The sequence below is a fragment of the Schistocerca gregaria genome, chromosome 9 (genome assembly GCF_023897955.1).
Source record: "Schistocerca gregaria isolate iqSchGreg1 chromosome 9, iqSchGreg1.2, whole genome shotgun sequence".
Lineage (NCBI taxonomy): Eukaryota > Metazoa > Arthropoda > Insecta > Orthoptera > Acrididae > Schistocerca > Schistocerca gregaria.
In genome coordinates this window covers 202,531,365-202,553,533 of record NC_064928.1, presented here as the reverse complement: position 1 = coordinate 202,553,533, position 22,169 = coordinate 202,531,365, and the positions used below count along the sequence as shown (strand labels likewise).

General features: G+C 39.7%; 1 protein-coding gene across 3 annotated transcripts in view; it reads left to right on the top strand.

Annotated features, from left to right (window-relative positions):
- Positions 1–20,007, top strand: part of LOC126292064 (uncharacterized) — a 305,572-nt gene extending 285,565 nt beyond the window's left edge. For 2 of the 3 annotated variants that reach the window (XM_049985869.1, XM_049985868.1), the window contains exons 11-12: positions 10,605–10,758; positions 19,360–20,007. In XM_049985869.1, the coding sequence (XP_049841826.1) occupies positions 10,605–10,758; positions 19,360–19,460 (255 nt within the window). In that variant the 3' untranslated portion in view covers positions 19,461–20,007. The remainder of the gene's footprint in view (positions 1–10,604; positions 10,759–19,359) is intronic. The other variant, XM_049985870.1, reaches the window with a different exon arrangement.
- The last annotated feature ends 2,162 nt before the right edge of the window (positions 20,008–22,169 follow it).

Genomic DNA, 22,169 nt, shown 5'->3' with positions numbered 1-22,169 from the left:
CCTTCCAGCAAATCAGGTTTACTCAGATCCGTAATAAATAGGAGCAACGGCATCGATAACGACTTGTGGCAACCAGTTCTCTAACGCCGAGGCGTGCCGTTCTAACAACACTACCACAACAAAGGTCAAAAATTAATTATGATTTTAGTGTTGCTCACGGTGCTAAATATTGCGTTTTCTGGCTACAACAAAGTTGTATTATATGGCAGGTGTCATCAGAGCACAGTTAATAAAGTCGTTTCTTGAAATAATGGATAAACTAGGCTCTCATCTTTTCGTATTTCCCACGCTGGTCTCGTTGTGAACTCATGTCTCAATCGTCGAAAATCTGGGTAGTGATGATTCCAAGCTCGGATGCAGAGGCCTAGGTGTTACTCTGCGATATTCAAAAGTTTTATAAATGTATTTCGTAAACCATTCTTGAAGATTAAACTCTTGCAAGTTAGGACAATGGTGATGTAAAAAAGTAATCAGCACTCCGAATTTAAGCTACACTTTTTTTTAATTACTTTTGTTGCAATATCACGTAACTCGTTCCAAAACATCACTTCACAATATAAAACATACTGGAAAAATCTTCCTCACTGTTAAAGTTCATGTTTCATAAACTGACTACAATTTGCGTCTTTTTAACATGACGACCAAAACTTGACTCTCTAATAACCGCTTACGCGCCCAAAAATCAGAGTTACAAATACGTCAAAGATCATAGTGACAAAAGAAAGAATATACAAAAGAATAATATCATTGCAATATATACGTATCATTGTATCGAAGTACCTCTACATTAACGAAATCAAATCTGAATGTTGTTAACTATTTTACAGAAACACATTGCTGGTATCGTGAGGCTGAGATGAGGTGCCGTAATAGTTACGTTATTCAAGTACCATTAAACCGTGCACGCTCGGCTTCAAACGCTCACAGAGTCGTTACTTTTTGGAGTTGGTGCTTAATATTTTGGGGAATAAGTCTTCAATGTTTATACATTTGAATTCCGTAAAAAAGTCGAGTTTTCTAGGCCTTCACCCTGTCGTTCTCCACTTAAAAGATGCCAACGCGCTGGCTTTGACAGATGCTTTCGCTTCTCTGAAGATACACTGCACACGGTTCGCAGTTTCACACGGAAGGGCTCAGCTGCTGCAAGCGTTGGAGCAACCACCCAAGTGGTGTCGAGTCGTTTGCTTCTGCTTCTGTTTTGAAGACGTACACTCTGAGCGCTGTAGCTCTTGTCTGCTTGTGTAGCGCTTGGCGCGTCTCTGGTTCGGCAGCCATAACGAACATTTCACAAACAATACACTCGTCCACGCACGTAAACTGGAGAAGAAATCGCCACTACACGTTCAAACAGCCCCGTATCTACAGTATTTCTAAGCCATAAACTTGATAGTGGCGCCATCCCCCCCTCCCACTCGAACATTTCAGACAAGAACTCAAAAACTGATAAAAAAAGATTTTTTCGAAAAATGTTCATTCTGTAGCGCGTATCTTTCTGAAGAGGTTGCTATATAATACATATGTGTTCGAGGAAATGTAAGACATGTTATTTGCTCTCGAGTGGGATAAAGTGCAGTGCCATGCATCTTTACGCAGGATTCTTCTATCGCACATCACTGTATTTCGCTCTGTAGAATTCAAAGGAGTATATTTTCTAATGGAAGCCGTGAAACCTAAGTTGAGGACAGTGCAAATTAAAATGTTCTGTGGTGCCTCTCCTGCTCCCAGTCGGCCGCTTTGTCATCCCACCCACCCCATTTTTTTTCTTTTTTTTTTTTTTTAAGGAAAAAGAACCTCACGATTAATACTGGGTGGGATTATTTGTAACAGAATAAGAACTCTTCAGAGAATTTGCTCTCTTTTTCCCTATTACCTAACAATTTTCTCTTTTAGTGACATAAAGTTAAATACAGGTAACATAAAAACAGTAGAGAGAAGAGACAAGCAAAACAGTACAGACGTCTTCAATCCTTAGGTCCCAGCATTTTTTCACTCTCTACTCTTGCTACAGCTTTACATGGCGTGCTTCCCCTTCTGTGAAAGAATCTGTTACGTCATTAAAGTTCGTCAATCGTTTTGCTACAAGAAAAAGCAAAATGTCGTTTTCTAATACTGAAAAAGCTGTTATTAAGAATAGTACCCAAGACAAATCAGGCCTTTTAGATATTGCTACAGTTACACACACCAAATAAGCGAGACATTTTTTGGCTCAAACGGTCATTTTTATCTGCCTATTTACGTAAATAAAACGACAGAATATAATTGACGAAGTACCAGTATCAACTGCCTATTAGGCCTGTTACAAGCAAAATGTTTTATGTTAGGAAATAGTTTCATATGCTTCAGTTTCTCAAGCATGAGATCGAAAAGAAGCAGTAGTACGAAACTGTTATTAAATTTGGAATCGTCACAGTGTTCCATATAATTTGTGTAATGTCACCTTTTCTTCTGCTGCCTCGTTTTAACAATCAATCTTGTCATCACTAATTCTTTAAGTATACCTGCCAGTTTCAAAACTTATTTTCTGGTTAACTTCACTAACCCTGCCACAATCACCGGTTCGGTTACCCCACGTTTATTTTCGAGGTAGGCGTTATTACGTGTTCGTACAACGCGTTTTCCGCGTTTTTCCGAGAACAGAATGAAAGCGGCTGCTAACCAGGGAAAGTACAACTGGCGCTAAGTAGTGTTGCGATCTGCCAAAAATTTTCTCTCAAAATTTCAATTTCTTGGATACACTGAGAAGATAATATGTAACCATTCCATTTAGTCGTATATTTCCACTTTGATAGTTTGAATCCACAGATTTCGCTAGTAATTATAACAACACACCATTCGCATGCCCAAGCAACCCCATCAACAAACAGCGATTGGCATTCATCCGTTCGGGTTCATTTGGCTCAGCTCGTATAACCCCGTCTCCTTTTATCTATAGGAAAGCTTTTTATTTCTTGATGCGACAGGGATTCCACTAAGCGGCACATCATGTACACTATGCACACATTCAATGATCGACTTATGATTCGTTCAGAGATGAACTTAGAATGTGCTCAGAAATGTTCAAAAACCAGCATTGATGTGAATAATTGATAGACCAACAAGCTTATTTTTTTCTTCGAGCATATGAATATTTGCCCTCCTCCCCACCCCCTCCCGCTCCATAGGCGAAATGACGCTATTGGCTGGAGTGTCACGGGAGGCTCTTTCCCTTGCTACTGCGCATCGTCCCACACCAACAACCACATTAGCTGCACACACCTGTGCTAGAGTTCATTTAGCACCTCTGTAATGCTCTCGAGCTGACTAAACGATCATATGCATGCTGCTCTTTGTTGAATCTTCTATACTTGTTTTTAATAATATGACTGGTAATGATGAAGGAAAAATAGATTGATGAATGTCTGGTAATGCAGTTTATTCGTGAATGGGATACATTTCCGTAAAATCCTTCCAATGAATCTCAACCTAGCATCTGCTTTTCCTACGTTTTGTTTCATGAACTCATCTTATTTTGGACCACTGTATGTGGTTCCTTCTAATAATTTACTATTTTTACTTTTTCTAGTGATTTGCCGTCAATAGTGTAAACCTAGAGTACTGTAAACTTACAGCTCTGTATGGAAACAATGTGTAGGAGAAATGATAACAACATACACACAAGAAGATGTGGAATGCTCTGGTAATACTGAATCTATTATCATCTACTAATATGTCTGCTGAATGAGGTAAAAAATAAATGAGTAAAAATATTATTTGACATTATTATGAGACAGAAAGTTGCCACTCACCATATAGCGGAGATGCTGAGTCACAGATAGGCACAACAAAATGACTCTCACAATTATAGTTCTCAGCTGTTAAAACCTTCATCAACAATAGACAGACAGATGTGCATGCACACACACACACACACACACACACACACACACACACACACACACACACACAATGTTTCTGCCTATTGTTGAAGAAGGCTTAAATAGCTGAAAACTATAATTGTGAGAGCCTTTTTGCTGTTCCTATCTACGACTTAGCATTTACACTATATGGTAAGTAGCAATTTTCCTTCTCATATAACTGTTACCTTCCATCGTTGATTTTCCATTGTTTGAAAAAAAATTATTTGAAGTTGTTTTTGGTGAAATTCTTTTAGTGTACCTTGATTCATAATCAGTTGCAAGCCTCAGTTTTTGTAAAAGTGACCCATTGTGTGTGGTTTGCCACAAAATTATTGCCAACGAATGAAATCTTCAGCAGAATTTCCTGAGTGAAGTTCACATGAAGAAATGTCACAGTGGCAAACCTGCCTTTGTATGATGCTCATGGCGTCAGAATTTCGGTTTCAATTGTTTGTATGGTTGGTATCATCCAAGGGAATGCACCAAAACGTCCTGAAAAATAAACATAAGAATAAAAAGTAAAAACTAAGAACTGATGTAAGGGTGTAGTATAAGAATATAAGAATATAAAAAAATTGTAACATCTAAAAATATCATACACACATATATTATATAATAAATTTGTGATGCATATTGTGGAACACAGTTACAATTTAATAATTTGTATAATGCTCTCGTGTCCTCTAACTTTATGAGAAACATTCTTTTAGTAACCTTCTATGGACAGGGATAGATAAATCAAAAAACTAAAATAAAATAAAAACAATAACATGGTTTTTAACACAGGACACAAAAGTGAGAGGCCGTGGTGCTAGCCAGTAGGCCACTATTATGACTCAGTTTACCTAATGCTAAAACACTACTGAAGTTGAAAACTTTAACAGACATTTTGTCAGAAACGTTCTAGTATCTGCAGACAAACTAAGTCAAATTTTCACTTATTTTGGCTCCCACTGAGCGAAGGTTCTGGGAAATTGGGTTATGGCGATTGCTGTACTCTCCTCATAAGCAAGGCATAATATTGTTGATAACTGAAATGAGAGACGTTACTATACAGTGCATTAAGACGAAAGGATATACACTTATAGAATGAATGAAATTAATGGGCAAATTGTTTAACATGCTTCACAAACATAAACTGAAGCCAAGCTTTACGATGAACCGGGAAATTTACTTATCAGAATCATTTTTCGGCAAGAAACGCTTACAATAGTATTCATCTGCTAGTCCAGGTTTTTTCATATGTGGAAGCAAAAACCATGCATGGCTCTAGGTCAGGGCTTGTAGGACTAGGCAGATAAGAGTGGAGACACACATGGCCATGGAATGATCTGGGTGACACAAAATGTGGCGCCTCCATAGTGACCGGAGCACTGCGGGGTTGCTGACCCTTACAGAATGCATCCCACACTTGGCCATCAGTGTGCTATACAAATGAGATTGGCATCAGCAGTGGCTCTGTTTAAATGAAACGTCCCCACTTCATGATAAATAAATACCACTATCAACTATTGCTATACACAAAGTCTGGGGGGATTATATTTGATAAACATAGAAGCAGGGAGGCTGTTGGTGTGATTTGATTAAAAAATGATTCCTGTACCACCACAGTTTGTTACCTAACAGGAGTGTACACCACTTAAAAAATGAAACCAACATCTACAAAGTGTTATTGTTACAGAGCAAGAGCGATTTTGTTTGAAAAATGAATAAATACTGCTGATTTAAACATTAAATAAGCATTCCTACATTTCTCTTAGGTCTAATAATGTTACCCACTTATACACAAACATTCGTCTGGTTTAAACACAAAAAGTTGCTGAGCTCATTACATCAGCTGTCAGGTACATCCGGATTTTAATAACAAGTCTCTGAATGTTACTTAACAGCGCTCAAAATAATTGAATAATGCAATAAAACATGACTGTTATTGTTTTAACAGGAAAACAGTTTTGCAATTTTTCACGTTCTCACCTTTTTTATGCTTAAGAGGGCTATCATTGATTATCATGTCATAGTAGCAGCCATCTTGAATCCGCTATATGGGGTAATAAATTATCCTAATTAAGTCAATAATCCCCGCCCCCCATGAACCATGGACCTTGCCGTTGGTGGGGAGGCTTGCGTGCCTCAGCAATACAGATGGCCATACCATAGGTAGAGCCACAACGGAGGAGTGTCTGTTGGGAGGCCAGACAAACATGTGGTTCCTGAAGAGGGGAAACAGCCTTCTCAGTAGTTGCAGGGGCAATAGTCTGGATGATTGACTGATCTGGCCTTGTAACAATAACCAAAACGGCCTTGCTGTGCTGGTACTGTGAATGGCTGAAAGCAAGGGGAAACTACAGGCGAAATTTTTCCCGAGGGCATGCAGGTTTACTGTATGATTAAATGATGATGGCGTCCTATTGGGTAAAATATTCTGGAGGTGAAATAGTCCCCCATTTGGATCTCCGGGCAGGGACTACTCAGGAGGATGTCATCAGGAGAAAGAAAACTGGCGTCCTACAGATCAGATCCCTTAATCAGGCAGGTAGATTAGAAATTTAAAAAGGTAAATGGATAGGTTAAAGTTAGATATAGTGGGAATTAGTGAAGTTCGGTGGCAGGAGGAACAAGACTTTTGGTCAGGTGAATACAGGGTTATAAATACAAAATCAAGTAGGGGTAATGGAGGAGTAGGTTTAATAAAGAATAAAAAATAGGAGTGCAGGTAAGCTAATACAAACAGCATAGTGAACGCATTATTGTGGCCAAGATAGACATGAAGCCCACACCTACTACAGTAGTACAAGTTTATATGCCAACTAGCTCTGCACACAGAAATTGATGAAATGTGTGATGAGATAAGGAATTATCCAGGTAGTGAAGGAAGACGAATATTTAATAGTCATGGGTGACTGGAATTCGATAGTAGGAAAACGGAAAGAAGGAAACATAGTAGGTGAATATGGATGGGGGTAAGAAATGAAAGAGGAAGCTGTCTGGTAGAATTTTGGACAGAGCATAAATTAATCATAGCTAACACTTGGTTCAAGAATCATGAAAGAAAGTTGTATACATGGAACAACCCTGGAGATACTAAAAGGTATCAGATAGATTATATAATGGTAAGACAGAGATTTAGGAACCAGATTTTAAATTGTAAGACATTTCTAGGGGCAGATGTGGACTCTGACCACAATCTATTGGTTATGAAATGTAGATTAAAACTAAAGAAACTGCAAAAAGGTGGGAATTTAAGGAAATGGGACCTGGATAAACTGAAAGAACCAGTGGTTGTACAGAAATTGAAGGAGAGCATAAGTGAACAATTACACGAATGAGGGAAATAAATACGAAAGAAGAAGAATGGATAGCTTTGAGGAATGAAGTAGTGAAGGCAGCAGAGGATCAAGTTTGTCAAAAGACGAGGGTAACAGAAGAAATACTGAACTTAATTGATGAAAGGAGAAAATATAAAAATGGAGTAAATGAAGCACGCAAAAATGAGATCGACAGGAAATGCAGAACTGCTAAGCAGGGATGGCTAGAGGACAAATGTAAGGATGTAGAGGCTTATCTTACTAAGGGTAAGATAGATACTGCCTATAGGGAAATTAAAAAGACCTTTGGAGAAAAGAGAACCACTAGTATGAATATCAAGAGCTCCCGTGGAAACCCAGTTCTTAGCAAAGAATGGAAAGCAGAACGTTGGAAGGAGTATATAGAGGGTGTATACAAGGGCGGTGTACATGAGGACAATGTTATGGAAATGGAAGAGGATGTAGATGAAGATGAAATTGGAGATACGATACTGCGTGAACGACAGAGCACTGAAAGACCTGAGTCGAAACAAGGCCCCTGGAGTAGACAACATGCTATTAGAACTACTGACGGCCTTGGGAGAGCCAGTCATGACAAAACTCTACCATCTGGTGAGCAAGATGTATGAAACAGGCGAAATACCCTCAGACTTCAAGAAGATTATAATCACCCCAATCCCAAAGAAAGTAGGTGTTGACAGATCTGAAAATTACGTAACTATCAGGTTAATAAGTCTCAGCTGCAAAAAATAACGCGAATTCTTTTCAGACGAATGGAAAAACTGGTAGAAGTCGATCTCGGGGAAAATCAGTGGATTCCGTAGAAATTTTGGAACACATGAGGCAATACTGACCTTATGCCTTATCTTACAAGAAAGATTAAGGAAAGGCAAACCTACGTTTCTAGCATTTGGAAACATAGAGAAAGCTTTTGACAATGTTGACTGGAATACTCTCTTTCAAATTCTGAAGGTGGCAGGGGTAAAATACAGGGAGCGAAAGGCTATTTACAATTTGTACAGAAACCAGATGGCAGTTACAAGAGTCGAGGGTCATGAAAGGGAAGCAGTGGTTGGGAAGGGAGTAAGACAGGGTTGTAGCGTAACCCCAATGTTATTCAATCTGTATATTGAGCAAGCAGTAAAGGAAACAAAAGAAAAATTCGGAGTAGGTATTAAAATCCATGGAGAAGAAATAAAAACTTTGAGGTTCGCCGATGACATTGTGATTCTATCAGAGACAGCAAAGGTCTGGGAAGAGCAGTGGAACGGAATTGAGAGTGTATTGAAAGGAGGATATAGGATGAACATCAACAAAAGGAAAACGAGGATCATGGAATGTAGTAAAGGAGTTTTGCTATTTGGAAAGCAAAAAAACTGATGATGGTCGAATTAGAGAGGATATGAAATGTAGACTGGCAATGGCAAGGAAAGAGTTTCTGAAGAAGAGAAATTTGTTAACATCGAGTATAGATTTGTGTGTCAGGAATTCGTTTCTGAAAGTATTTGTATAGAGTGTAGCTAAGTATGGAAGTGAAACATGGACGATAACTAGTTTGGACAAGAAGAGAATAGAAGCTTTCGAAATGTGGTGCTACAGAAGAATGCTGAAGATTAGATGGGTAGATCATATAACTAATGAGGAGGTATTGAATAGAAGAGGGGAGGAGTTGGTGGCACAACTTGACAAGAAGAAGGGACCGGTTGGTAGGTCATTTTCTGAGGCGTAAAGGAATCACAAATTTAGCATTGGAGGGCAGCGTATAGGGTAAAAATCGTAGAGGGACACCAAGAGATGAATACGCTAAGCAGATTCAGAAGGATGTAGGTTGCAGTAGGTACTGGGAGATGAAGAAGCTTGCACAGGATACAGTAGCATGGAGAGCTGCATCAAACCAGTCTCAGGACTGAAGGCCACAACAACAACAACAAGTCAATAATAAGGATAAGAGCGGTGGGGTAGTGGCATCCATCTTAGACAGCCATACTGGGTAATAAATTGTCACATTAAGGATAATAGATTATCCTGATTGGTGAATAAATTATCAAGAGTAGATCAGGAATAAGGATAAATGTAATAAATAAAGATTTTTATCTATCCATCCCAAAGGGATAATAGACCACCACATACGGATAATATCTGAAGAAATACCTCAGAACCAAGACTGAGTTAAAATATGTATTTTGAATTCATGACTAGTTTCAAAACTACTTTGGTCCCGTCTTAAGATAAACGTTGTAACAAAGACACACATTGCATTTGTAAAGATATTGTCTATGCAAGTAGTAATGAAAGACATAAATAGGCTATAATGGTTTAGATGTAAATAACATACAATATATTTGTCAAAATTATGCAATATATTCTGACAATGAAAAAGTTTAAATAGTTTGGAAATGTAAGCTCTATCATAAGGTAGATGTCAACCAATTAGCTTGTCATTAATAAAAATATTATTTACAATTGTATTGCCATTCAGATTTCGCTAATTACATGTCATCACACACAAGCTCATCTGGAGCAATTTTTCAAAAAATTATGTCATACAGAACTTGCAATGTGCAGTGACAATAAAATTTAAAATTTAAAAATTAAAAAAAAAACTTATGATGGATTGCCTTTCAGTCTAATAGATATGATTTATACGTATCAAAATTTAAAAAATCTTAGCAGTTTATTATTTAAATGACGATATTGCTCCTTCATGAAGGCTTATATATTAACAGCTGTTACTACAGTACAGTCTGTATAAAATGTCTGAAATTTGCTTTAGCTTCAGATTAGGATTACTTTAGTTTCTGTACAGATCTCTGATAAGCGAATTGTATAATTTATGTAACGTAAATTAAAAAAATAACATCTGCTACAAGGCATCCACCTAGGTTCCTAAGTTGTTACCTATATGTAAAACATTATAATTATGTATTTCATTACTACTTTCATAGAAAATATCTTTACAAATGCAATGTTTGGCTGTCATAATGTGATCTTCGCTCTGAAGTATTTCTTAAAATATTACGATCTGCAGATTATCCCCAGATCATAATGTAATATTTAATTTATATGTAAGATAATTCGACTGTAGGAATGTGAGAGAGGGAGGTGGATTGGAGATGGGGTTGGTAATGGTGGGATGGGGGCCACAAATCATTGATGAGGGGAGAGAAGGGTGACTGATCGTAAATGACTGGGCCAGAAGCAGCATAACCGTCATACATAGCGTATCTGATTTTGGTAAGAAGAACATCTTATTTATTTTGTGGAAATGATTCTTTTTTTATCAATGTATCTCAGAGAATTTTCTTTTCATGATGACATTTACATAGTGCTGCCACCATAACAAGTACTAAATTAAAAAGACAATTCTGTAGCCTTAATGTCAGCTTCTTATTATACATTTCAGGACAAGACTGTTTTGTTTTTACCATGGATGATTATTCAAGTCCTGGTGGATTTATTATTGGCTGTAGTAGGCGTTATTGCATGGGCTGCTGATTTTTGGTATGAACTTCCTTTTGATGGCCTTACTATATCTTTTTCCGCTGGCATCTACTTGTGTAAGTATACTATTATACAGACTCGTTTAGAAGTCGCTCAACTGTCATTACACTTTCTAATATTCATCCTTAATTATTACCTTCAGTAATGTAAATGTCCAAATAATCCACTTTCACAACGCACATAAAACTAATTCAGTCTTTTTATTTAAGCACATCTTATTTCTTAAGTAGCTCAGTATCTGACCTTGCCCAAGTATGTATTTATTCCAATCTTCTATAAGTGCATCTCCTTCTTCACCAGCACTCTGTCCATCTCCTCCCTGATCTCGTCTCTGTCCACATCTCTCACCACCTCTCTCTGTCTGCATCTTCCATCCCTCCTCTCTGCCCTACCCCTCCTCCCTCTCTATCTTGTCAATCTGCCCTTATCCCTCTGTTCATCTACTCCTATCCTCTCTGTTCATCTCCTCCTCCTCCCTCCTGCATTCACCATTCACCTCCTCCACCCACCTGTAAACCCACCTCCCCTGGCCTTCCCTTTTCAATATACTCTTCTCCCGTCTCTCTATCCATGTCCTCCTCCCCCTACCACTTGTACATCTCTTTCTCTTTCCTCTTATATTCATCTCGTCCTAGCCCCTCACTCTTCCATCTCCTCATCTCTCCTTCATTTTACTGTCCCTTGTCTCTGTCCATCTCTTCCTCCCTTATCTTTGTCATTCTCCTCCTTTCCCTTCACTATCTGTCAGTCTCCTCCTTCCCCTTCTCTATCCACATTATCAGACTTATCCCAACTGGTTGCCAATTGCTCTTACCCCCACAGTATTCATTTCTGCATTGTAACTATTATGTGTACCAAATTTGGATGAAATCAATCAGTGCTTAGTTTTGCCCGAGTACACACATGTCAAATGTATATAACATATATCTGATTTGTTTTACACATATTGGTGCACATATCTGACCTGTGGTTTAGTGAATTGCACCCTGCTGTTTCATTTTCACACAGTTCCATGTTTATGACATTGTATTACTGCACCATGTGCTGAACAATGACATAATTTTTCACATACATCCATTGGTATATGGGACTACTGTCAACTAAATGTATTGTGAAAAGAATTAGTAGTAAAGAAGTAAGAAATTAAAAAGCCATACATGATGTGGCAGCTTTTAACGCATTTCAGACTTTATGATATCATTTGTCCTGAACTATCTCATACAATGGTATATTTTTCTAGGCTCATTCAATGGCGTATGTAAATACTGTCTGTGAAATGTGTTGCAAATATAAGTAGTAGTAAAGATGTAATGAATTAAAATGTTGTACACTGTGCCACAGTTCCACACATCTTGGTACTTGGTGTCATATTTCATAAAGTATTAGTCACACATTTTTGTACGTACCTTCAGCAACACGTGTGGATACCACCTCCGAAATGTGTTGCGAATTAAGTTAGTAGTAAAGAAGTAATAAATTAAAATGTCACCCATGATGCAGTAGTTTTTCAGCATCTCAGTATTTGACGTCATATCTCCTCAACTACGTGTCCTACAATGATATATTTTTGTCCATACACTCAGCGGCACTTGTAGATACTGTCTGCAAAAAGTGTTACAAATGGAGTTAGTAGCCATGACATCGCAAATTTAAGCGCCTTGCATGATGCTGCAGTTTTCAACGCATCTCAGAGTTTATAACGTCATATCTGCTGAACTACGTGTCGTACAATGATATAATGTTTCTGGTACATTGAGTGATGTATGTGAATACTGTCTCCATAATGCGTCAGAAATACAGTGAGTAGTAAAAAAGTAATAAACTTAAACGTTTCATTAGATTAAATTAGATTTACTTTCATTCCAATTGATCCATAGTGAGGAGGTCCTCCAGGATGTAGAACATGTCAAAAAAAAAACAATACATGGCAAATATTTACAACTCAGACAAATAAGCTAATGTACCATTCTACAGGTCGCAAGTGGAACGATCGTCATTTTTTAAGGAACACTATATGAAAGAATCATTTTACAAGTACGAATGCACTGAATTTAAAACAAAAGAAAGTTTATTTATTTATTTATAAGGTAGTAAACGTGTAATATAACTACTACAATACTTATTTACAATCAACACATTACTGAACTGAAATGGTGCAGAAGTTACATATATACACTCCTGGAAATGGAAAAAAGAACACATAGACACCGGTGTGTCAGACCCACCATACTTGCTCCGGACACTGCGAGAGGGCTGTACAAGCAATCATCACACGCACGGCACAGTGGACACACCAGGAACCGCGGTGTTGGCCGTCGAATGGCGCTAGCTGCACATCATTTGTGCACCGCCGCCGTCAGTGTCAGCCAGTTTGCCGTGGCATACGGAGCTCCATCGCAGTCTTTAACACTGGTAGCATGCCGCGACAGCGTGGACGTGAACCGTATGTGCAGTTGACGGACTTTGAGCGAGGGCGTATAGTGGGCATGCGGGAGGCCGGGTGGACGTACCGCCGAATTGCTCAACACGTGGGACGTGAGGTCTCCACAGTACATCGATGTTGTCGCCAGTGGCCGGCGGAATGCACGTGCCCGTCAACCCGGGACCGGACCGCAGCGACGCACGGATGCACGCCAAGATCGTAGGATCCTACGCAGTGCCGTAGGGGACCGCACCGCCACTTCCCAGCAAATTAGGGACACTGTTGCTCCTGGGGTATCGGCGAGGACCATTCGCAACCGTCTCCATGAAGCTGGGCTACGGTCCCGCACACCGTTAGGCCGTCTTCCGCTCACGCCCCAACATCGTGCAGCCCGCCTCCAGTGGTGTCGCGACAGGCGTGAATGGAGGGACGAATGGAGACGTGTCGTCTTCAGCGATGAGAGTCGCTTCTGCCTTGGTGCCAATGATGGTCGTATGCGTGTTTGGCGCCGTGCAGGTGAGCGCCACAATCAGGACTGCATACGACCGAGGCACACAGGGCCAACACCCGGCATCATGGCGTGGGGAGCGATCTCCTACACTGGCTGTACACCTCTGGTGATCGTTGAGGGGACACTGAATAGTGCACGGTACATCCAAACCGTCATCGAACCCATCGTTCTACCATTCCTAGACCGGCAAGGGAACTTGCTGTTCCAACAGGACAATGCACGTCCGCATGTATCCCGTGCCACCCAACGTGCTCTAGAAGGTGTAAGTCAACTACCCTGGCCAGCAAGGTCTCCGGATCTGTCCCCCATTGAGCATGTTTGGGACTGGATGAAGCGTCGTCTCACGCGGTCTGCACGTCCAGCACGAACGCTGGTCCAACTGAGGCGCCAGGTGGAAATGGCATGGCAAGCCGTTCCACAGGACTACATCCAGAATCTCTACAATCGTCTCCATGGGAGAATAGCAGCCTGCATTGCTGCGAAAGGTGGATATACACTGTACTAGTGCCGACATTGTGCATGCTCTGTTGCCTGTGTCTATGTGCCTGTGGTTCTGTCAATGTGATCATGTGATGTATCTGACCCCAGGAATGTGTCAATAAAGTTTCCCCTTCCTGGGACAATGAATTAACGGTGTTCTTATTTCAATTTCCAGGAGTATATATATATATATATATATATATATATATATATATATATATATATATATATATATATATATATATATATCAATTGGTTCTACTGAGAAATTCATCGATGGAATAGTAGGGGTTGGCCACCAATAAATCTTTTAGGCTTCTCTTAAACTGAATTTCATTGGTTGAGTGTTATCCCATGAACAGCGAAAATGCTGTAAGCAACAAACTTTTTAATTTCATCCTCTTGTGGGGTCACTAGCTGGAAGTAGTTTTATAAAGGTTTGAAATATAGTTTGTTGCAAGTGTCTTAAGTGCTCTTATTCTCAAATACTAGATGACCAGAGTATGGGTATTTGTGTGTAATGAGCTACAATATTTTTCATTCCCGGCTCTTTGATAGATAGGTGGTTCCTATCCCCACAGTATTTCTTTCCAAACTGTAAGTGATCTGAGTAACAAGATTGGTTAAAACTGATCCAGTGTTTTAGAAGGAAATGTGGAACATACATACATGTAGAGCATCCATAACTGAAGTTTCATTTTCGAAACGCTCTAGAAAGACAACCATTGCTGAGAATGTCAAATTTGAACAGTAGGTGGAAATGTCATGGTGCAAAAATGTTTAACGAAAATTCGACCAGTAGATAGAACTGTAAGAGTCGGAATATGCACACCAACAGACACACGGCACGTGGCTGTTCCTCAGTTTGCGTGCAAGACACCAAACATGACCGTCTCTATGAAGGATTGTACGCTTCTGGTAAAGTTCTTGTACAAGACCTACAGAAGTTCCAGACACTCAAGACTATGAAAAAAGTCGTTGATCCGATGTCTGCCAAGGGCCTGGGGAAAATTATTACAAAATTCTAAAAAGACAGGTCCTTTTGAAGTGGAGTGTCACAGAGGGAGGAAAGCAACTGATCCAAGGTCAGTTGGCGATGTTGCCATAGCGTTGCAACCAAAGTCGAGCAGTGATGTGGAAACATGCAGTGCACGTGAAACTGTCTGAATGTAGGACATGCCTGTTAGTGTGTTGCATAACATCCTGCATTGCTATCCGTACAAAATTACCCATGTTCAGGAGTTGCTTCCTGATGACCTGCCAAATAGACATTCGCTCTGGGAGTTCTTTCTTGCATAGAAGTGGACAATGATTAGACGAACATTCTGTGAACAGAAAGAGCCCATTTCCATCTCCAAGGATTCCAGAATACAGGAAATGGAAAATACTCAGGCACATGAACTGGTACCACTTAATCCTACAAAGGTGACTGTGTGGTGCGGTTTGACAGCATCGTTTATCGTAGGGCCGTATTTTTTCTTCAAAGAGATAAGTTCTGCAGATCCTGTTACATCTACTGTTATTGGTAAAGGTTGCGAGAGTCATTCCGTGCATTGGAGGCCAGTGAATTGCGTGCTGCAGGGGCGTTTCTGAAATGCGAGAATTATAAGCTCTCATATTCCTACATCCTGGCCACCAGATCACGTTGTCTTAATCTGTGTGGATTCTGGCTGTTGGGTTATCTAAAAGATGTGTTCAGTTCTCAAATTAAGAACGTACCTGCATTGAAGGCACATATTGCACAATGCGTACTGAACGTGACCGCCGAGACATTATGATTTGTTGTTAAATGTGTTGTTTCTCCATTTCAGCTTGTGGAAGAAAACAGTGGATCGTATACTGAAGATGTTTTGCACCAGTCTCTCGACAGTTAGAAACCGATGCCATTTTGCTGTTTATGCGGTTGTTTGGCCACAAGACAATTTAAAACTGTGTCATTTTCATTTTTAATCGGTATTTGGCCTCAGGACAATTAGAACTGGTCTTCCCATCCGAAGTTGTACGACCTTGCCGTCGTGGACAGGCCTACGCAGCTAACAGTGACACAAACGCCGACTGCCGAACTTGTGCAGTCATGGACATTGAACGGCACGGATGATGTAACGTCGCCATCGCATTACGATTCATCTGGCATTTGTAGACTACCCCATCTATTTTAAGACGCTTACAGCGCCATTTATGGCTAAAATTTTCGTTAAATTGTTTTTTGTTCCATGACTTTTCCCCACGTGTCAATAATATGCTGTTCAAATTTGATGTCCTTCTGAGCCGTGGCTCTGTTCCTATAGCATTTTGAAAATGGGACTTTAATTACGGATGCCTGTACATATATACATACCTTCGTTTTTATTATACATATGGATTCTTAAACTCTGAAGTGAAACCGGCTGGTGTGGACGAGCGGTTCTAGGCGCTACAGTCTGGAGCCGCGGTACCGCTACGATCGCAGGTTTGAATCCTGCCTCGGGCATGGATGTGTGTGTTGTCCTTAGGTTAGTTAGGTTTAAGTAGTTCTAAGTTCTAGGGGACTGATGACCTCAGAAGTTAAGTCCCATAGTGCTCAGATCCATTTGAACCATTTTTTTCTGAAGTGAATTTTGTAGCGCTGTTACTTTGCATCATTCTGAAACATTATTTCTCAATTAGTATGATTCAATCTGTCCACCACACAAGTCCCTCACTGAATCTGTGCACTTGCCTAATCTAGAAGTAGTGCATCAATTCGCCCTCCTACTCTTCATATAAACACTTCTCCATTTCTCCCTGTTGTAATTACAATTATATTACCTGTGAGCACAGTCAAACAACAATACTCCATTTCTGAGACAGTGATATACAGATTCTTTCGAAAAGCCTCTAATTTTTTACTATGATTGTAAGACTAACATAGAGGTTAAAAATTTTGGAATAGTGAGACCTAGTGATTGTAGTGATTCCAAGAGCTGTCACAATAGCTACTTTCCTCTCTGAACTCTATTTTAAATAATGTTTCATCGGATAATACACATAAAATAATAAGGCACTTACAAGGAAACATCACCTACTTCACCTTGTACCTTAAGGAGGAAAATGCATGCATGGAAGATATCAGATCCAGCAATCGACGCTGTGCGTAAATTTGGCCGTAATTCTGACTGTTCACAGTTGTGACCATTTGCATGTACAGCTTTTAAACTTTGCGCGCACACCATTTGTCTGTCATTCACTCTGCCCACTGCAGCTGCCTAATGCCAAAGCACCAACTACTGTACAGCACAGCAAAAACCAGAACCCTGCCATTCGTGGAAAGTTGAAGGAAGGGAAGACTGGAAAGGGACGTACCATGTATCCTGAACGTATTTTGAAACCTTGTTCGAGAACACATTGTTTCTTTGTCTTACATGAAAAGAGAACATAATATTTCAATCTCATGCTCACAGAAATTCTGTATCATTCATCCGAATCAAAATTTACAAACGTAACCAACTAAAGACATTGTGAAATGGAGTTAATAATGTTCAATTTACATTTTAATCACGCTGATCACGTTGAAAAGTCATGCAACTGCCTCACTTTAACAGTGTCAGCGTTTCAGTCCAGAGAAAATTATGCACAAGAGCAACGTTCATAATTAAATAGCGCTAAGCTATTTCTTTAATGACACACCTGTTCATTTCATTTCATTAATCTACATTGCATCTGTGGGTCGCAACATAAAAGTAATCAAAGCAAAAAGATCTCTGGTACCAGTTACCAGTTGGAAACTGCGCTCTTTGACACAATGAACAAATCAGTATAGCTTCCTGGTTCGCCTACATTATGAACACAGACATCTTACTCACCCTACTGTACAGTACTTCGCACCTGAGCATTTTATGGCCGTGGGTTGGAGCGAGTGACAAGCAACTGATGCATGCTAATGCTTAACGGTTGTGCTTTTAGAAGGTCATAAATGCGTGCTATCGGAATTCGGTCCAAATTTTACTGTGAAACTGGTTGCTGTGGCTGATATATTGCTCTTGTTCTTTTTTCTCTGTAAAATATGAGGTCAAGTTGGTGATGTTCACTTGTTATACAAGTATGAGGTCTGAGTGCCTTTTATTACTTTTATCTGTGTGTGGACCAAATAGTCGGAACTGGCTAGAAACAAAGCCATCTGGACCACACTGTTACAAAAACACACTGCTGAGAACATTTGCAGAAAAACCAGAATAGTATAACATACGATGATGCGGATGCGCGTGCTACATAGGAAAGTACAACTACTCAATAACTCGATTCAGTCGAGTCGACTGACGAAAGAAATGAATGAATAGCATGCGGGATGACCAGCTGGGAGGCAATGTGGGTGGCTCTGTAAGGGGTCGGGGGCGCGCCCGCCGTATGTATCTGCTACTGTACAAAGTACAATAGTATTTAAGAAATCTTTCCCTTGCTGTCCTGCTTCCATATTTTATATTGAAATGTCAATCAGTTTTTGTTCAGGGGCAAAAACCAACATTTTCAGCATAGCCAACAAAGACAATTTGTTGTCCACCGGCTAGTGTGGCCGAGCGGTTCTAGGTGCTTCGGTCTGGAACTGCGTGACTGCTACGGTCGCATGTTCGAATCCTGCCTCGGGCATGGATGTGTATGGTGTCCTTAGGTTAGTTATGTTTAAGTACTTCTGAGTTCTATGGGACTGATGACCTTAGATGTTAAGCCCCATAGTGCTCACAGCCATTTGAACCATTTGAACAGCTTGTTGTCCCCTTGGATTCAACTTCTTATTGCACTTCATTGGATGAACATTTGCTTTAAAATTCTCCAGCTTTTGCAGATGCCAATTCTTCCTTATGATTCACTGGTCAATAATCTTTCCATCAACACTCCATGGTCAAGAGAAATAAAGGATATGTTACATATTTTTACTCTTTATTAGAGCATCAGTTGATTCAGGTGATTAACTTTAGCTATCATATACATGAATGGCACCATGTAGTTTAGCACAGCTGCACAATGAATGCAGCAAACAGTTCGTATGTTTACAGTGTTTGTGTTTTCTTAATGTATCACCGAAGACGCTGTTTCATGATGGGATATGCAGAACATAATCCGTGTATGATTTGCCATTCACGCATAACAGTGCAGTGTATTTCAAAGTAAACAAAATCTTGCATTTCCTCATATCTAGAACATGTGGTTTATTTCTCAGTAATGCCCCATTACAGTTGATTTGTTTAACATGTGCCTGCATCCTCTGTATTTATCACTTTTTTCTTCCAGTTTCAGACATGTACTTCCTACGCGTTGTCTACAGCTACTACAGAACACTACAGAAATCAGATGCTGTCAGAGTAGTGGTATATGAAAGAAATTTTTGGTGAAGTGATTACAGGTGGCAGTTGAATCACCATTACTTCTGTAAAACGCATGGCTCACGAAATTGCTTTGGATGTATCTGAATGTTGAAGGAAGAAAAGTTATCACTATCATTATTAGTTTTGACAATGAATGTAGGATCCAGATATAACATTTATCATGAATAGTGCCAACATTTTATACCCCTGACTAAACTAAGTGTTTCCAGTTTCATAAGGAGAATTTCACAAATAATTCCAGAGATCATTGAAATGTGCAAGAATTCATTTTGCAATGTTTTTCTTGGAACTTTTCTTTTGATTTATAACCCTGAATGTTGCATCTAGCAAAGCGTTGGTGTTCAATGTTGACAGGCAAAGTATACCTTTAACTTTCATTATGTACATTTCTGCCACTGTATTTCAATTTTTGTAAGTAAATGATGATGTTCATCCTATGTTACTTGTAACTTGTAGGACAAAAATTAGACTTTTTGACTATTTGATGTTGCAAACTGAAGATTAATTCTTGACTGTATTTAGTTGAAATTAATAAATGAATTCTGTCCCAATATCTCTGCTAGTTGTCTTCTATAGCTCTGTCCACTTCATGAGACTTTGATTTTGTAGATAATTAGTGGTCATCTGTTAGACAGTATAAGAGAAGGGACTGGCAAAAATTATGACATTTACAAAAGCAAAGACTACTTTTTCAAGTTAGCTGGACTGTACCGAAATAAACTGTTTAATAATAATAATAATAATAATAAGAAGAAGAAGAAGAAGAAGAAGAAGATGAAGAAGAAGAAATATTAATACAATAGTTTCCATAAAGCCATCAAGCAATCATTAAAAATTTAGAATATAAAATATCAGCATTCAGGGTTTACAATGGTTTATCCTACTTGTAGCACGTGATAGTCTGTCACAGAAGTAATACGTTTTTTGCAATTTATATGTATAGTCATCTGGTGTAAGAAGTAGATTAAAGTGTGTTAAATCATTTAGTTATTTCACACATTATTTACATGGGAACGAATTACTATGTTTGGTGACCTATTACTGTCGCTTTATGTAACTTGTCTGAGCTTAGTGTGACTCTGAACCATAAAACATTGAATCTTTGATAAATGGAGTATACCAAGGATAGAGACATGCAAGATGTGCGTTAAAACAATTAGGATCAATTAAGTCTGCTACAGAAAGAGTTGTCTTGTCCTACAAAACATAAATGAGTTAAATACCATGCATGGCATTGGTGCCAAAGAGGGATACTTTGAGGCAGCTCTTTCCTACAGCAAAACTTAATAACTGTCCAAAATCAACGAATTAGGATTTTGTATGTAACACTCGTGTTCAGAGAGACAGCATCTTCACATTCACGGAGCATATATATTAACATGTTCTGCAGAAATTACTGTCATTTCAGTCAGCTTGCTTCAGCATGCATCCTAGTAGTTAGATTTTGCAGGTTTATAAAAAATGAAAAATTACTCATTAACACTCACAGTTTTTTATTTTCCATGAGATTGATCTAATGATCCAGAACTTACAAACACTAACTACTATCCCTGTTACCTAATAATAATACAATATTATATAATATAATAATAATTATAATAAAAAAATCATTTATCTAGCATTCATTTTCCATAGGTGAATGCAATGTAAATAAATAAATTAGGTAATTAACTATTATTTTTTAAAAAGCATTTTTATAACATTTTCTTAGCCCCAAAAATTGTCCTATTTTCGACTTTTGTGAAAAACGTGCTTTTAAAAATTTATATTAAAGAATATACACTCCTGGAAATTGAAATAAGAACACCGTGAATTCATTGGAAACTTTATTGACACATTCCTGGGGTCAGATACATCACATGATCACACTGACAGAACCACAGGCACATAGACACAGGCAACAGAGCATGCACAATGTCGGCACTAGTACAGTGTATATCCACCTTTCACAGCAATGCAGGCTGCTATTCTCACATGGAGACGATTGTAGAGATGCTGGATGTAGTCCTATGGAACGGCTTGCCATGTCATTTCCACCTGGCGCCTCAGTTGGACCAGCGTTCGTGCTGGACGTGCAGACCGCGCGAGACGACGCTTCATCCAGTCCCAAACATGCTCAATGGGGGACTGATCTGGAGATCTTGCTGGCCAGGGTAGTTGACTTACACCTTCTAGAGCACGTTGGGTGGCACGGGATACATGCAGACGTGCATTGTCCTGTTGGAACAGCAAGTTCCCTTGCCAGTCTGGGAATGGTAGAACGATGGGTTCGATGACGGTTTGGATGTACCGTGCACTATTCAGTGTCCCCTCGACGATCACCAGAGGTGTACAGCCAGTGTAGGAGATCGCTCCCCCACCATGATGCCGGGTGTTGGCCCTGTGTGCCTCGGTCGTATGCAGTCCTGATTGTGGCGCTCAACTGCACTGCGCCAAACACGCATACGACCATCATTGGCACCAAGGCAGAAGCGACTCTCATCGCTGAAGATGACACGTCTCCATTCGTCCCTCCATTCACGCCTGTCGCGACACCACTGGAGGCGGGCTGCATGATGTTGGGGCGTGGGCGGAAGACGGCCTAATGGTGTGCGGGACCGTAGCCCAGCTTCATGGAGACGGTTGCGAATGGTCCTCGCCGATACCCCAGGAGCAACAGTGTCCCTAATTTGCTGGGAAGTGGCGGTGCGGTCCCCTACGGCACTGCGTACGATC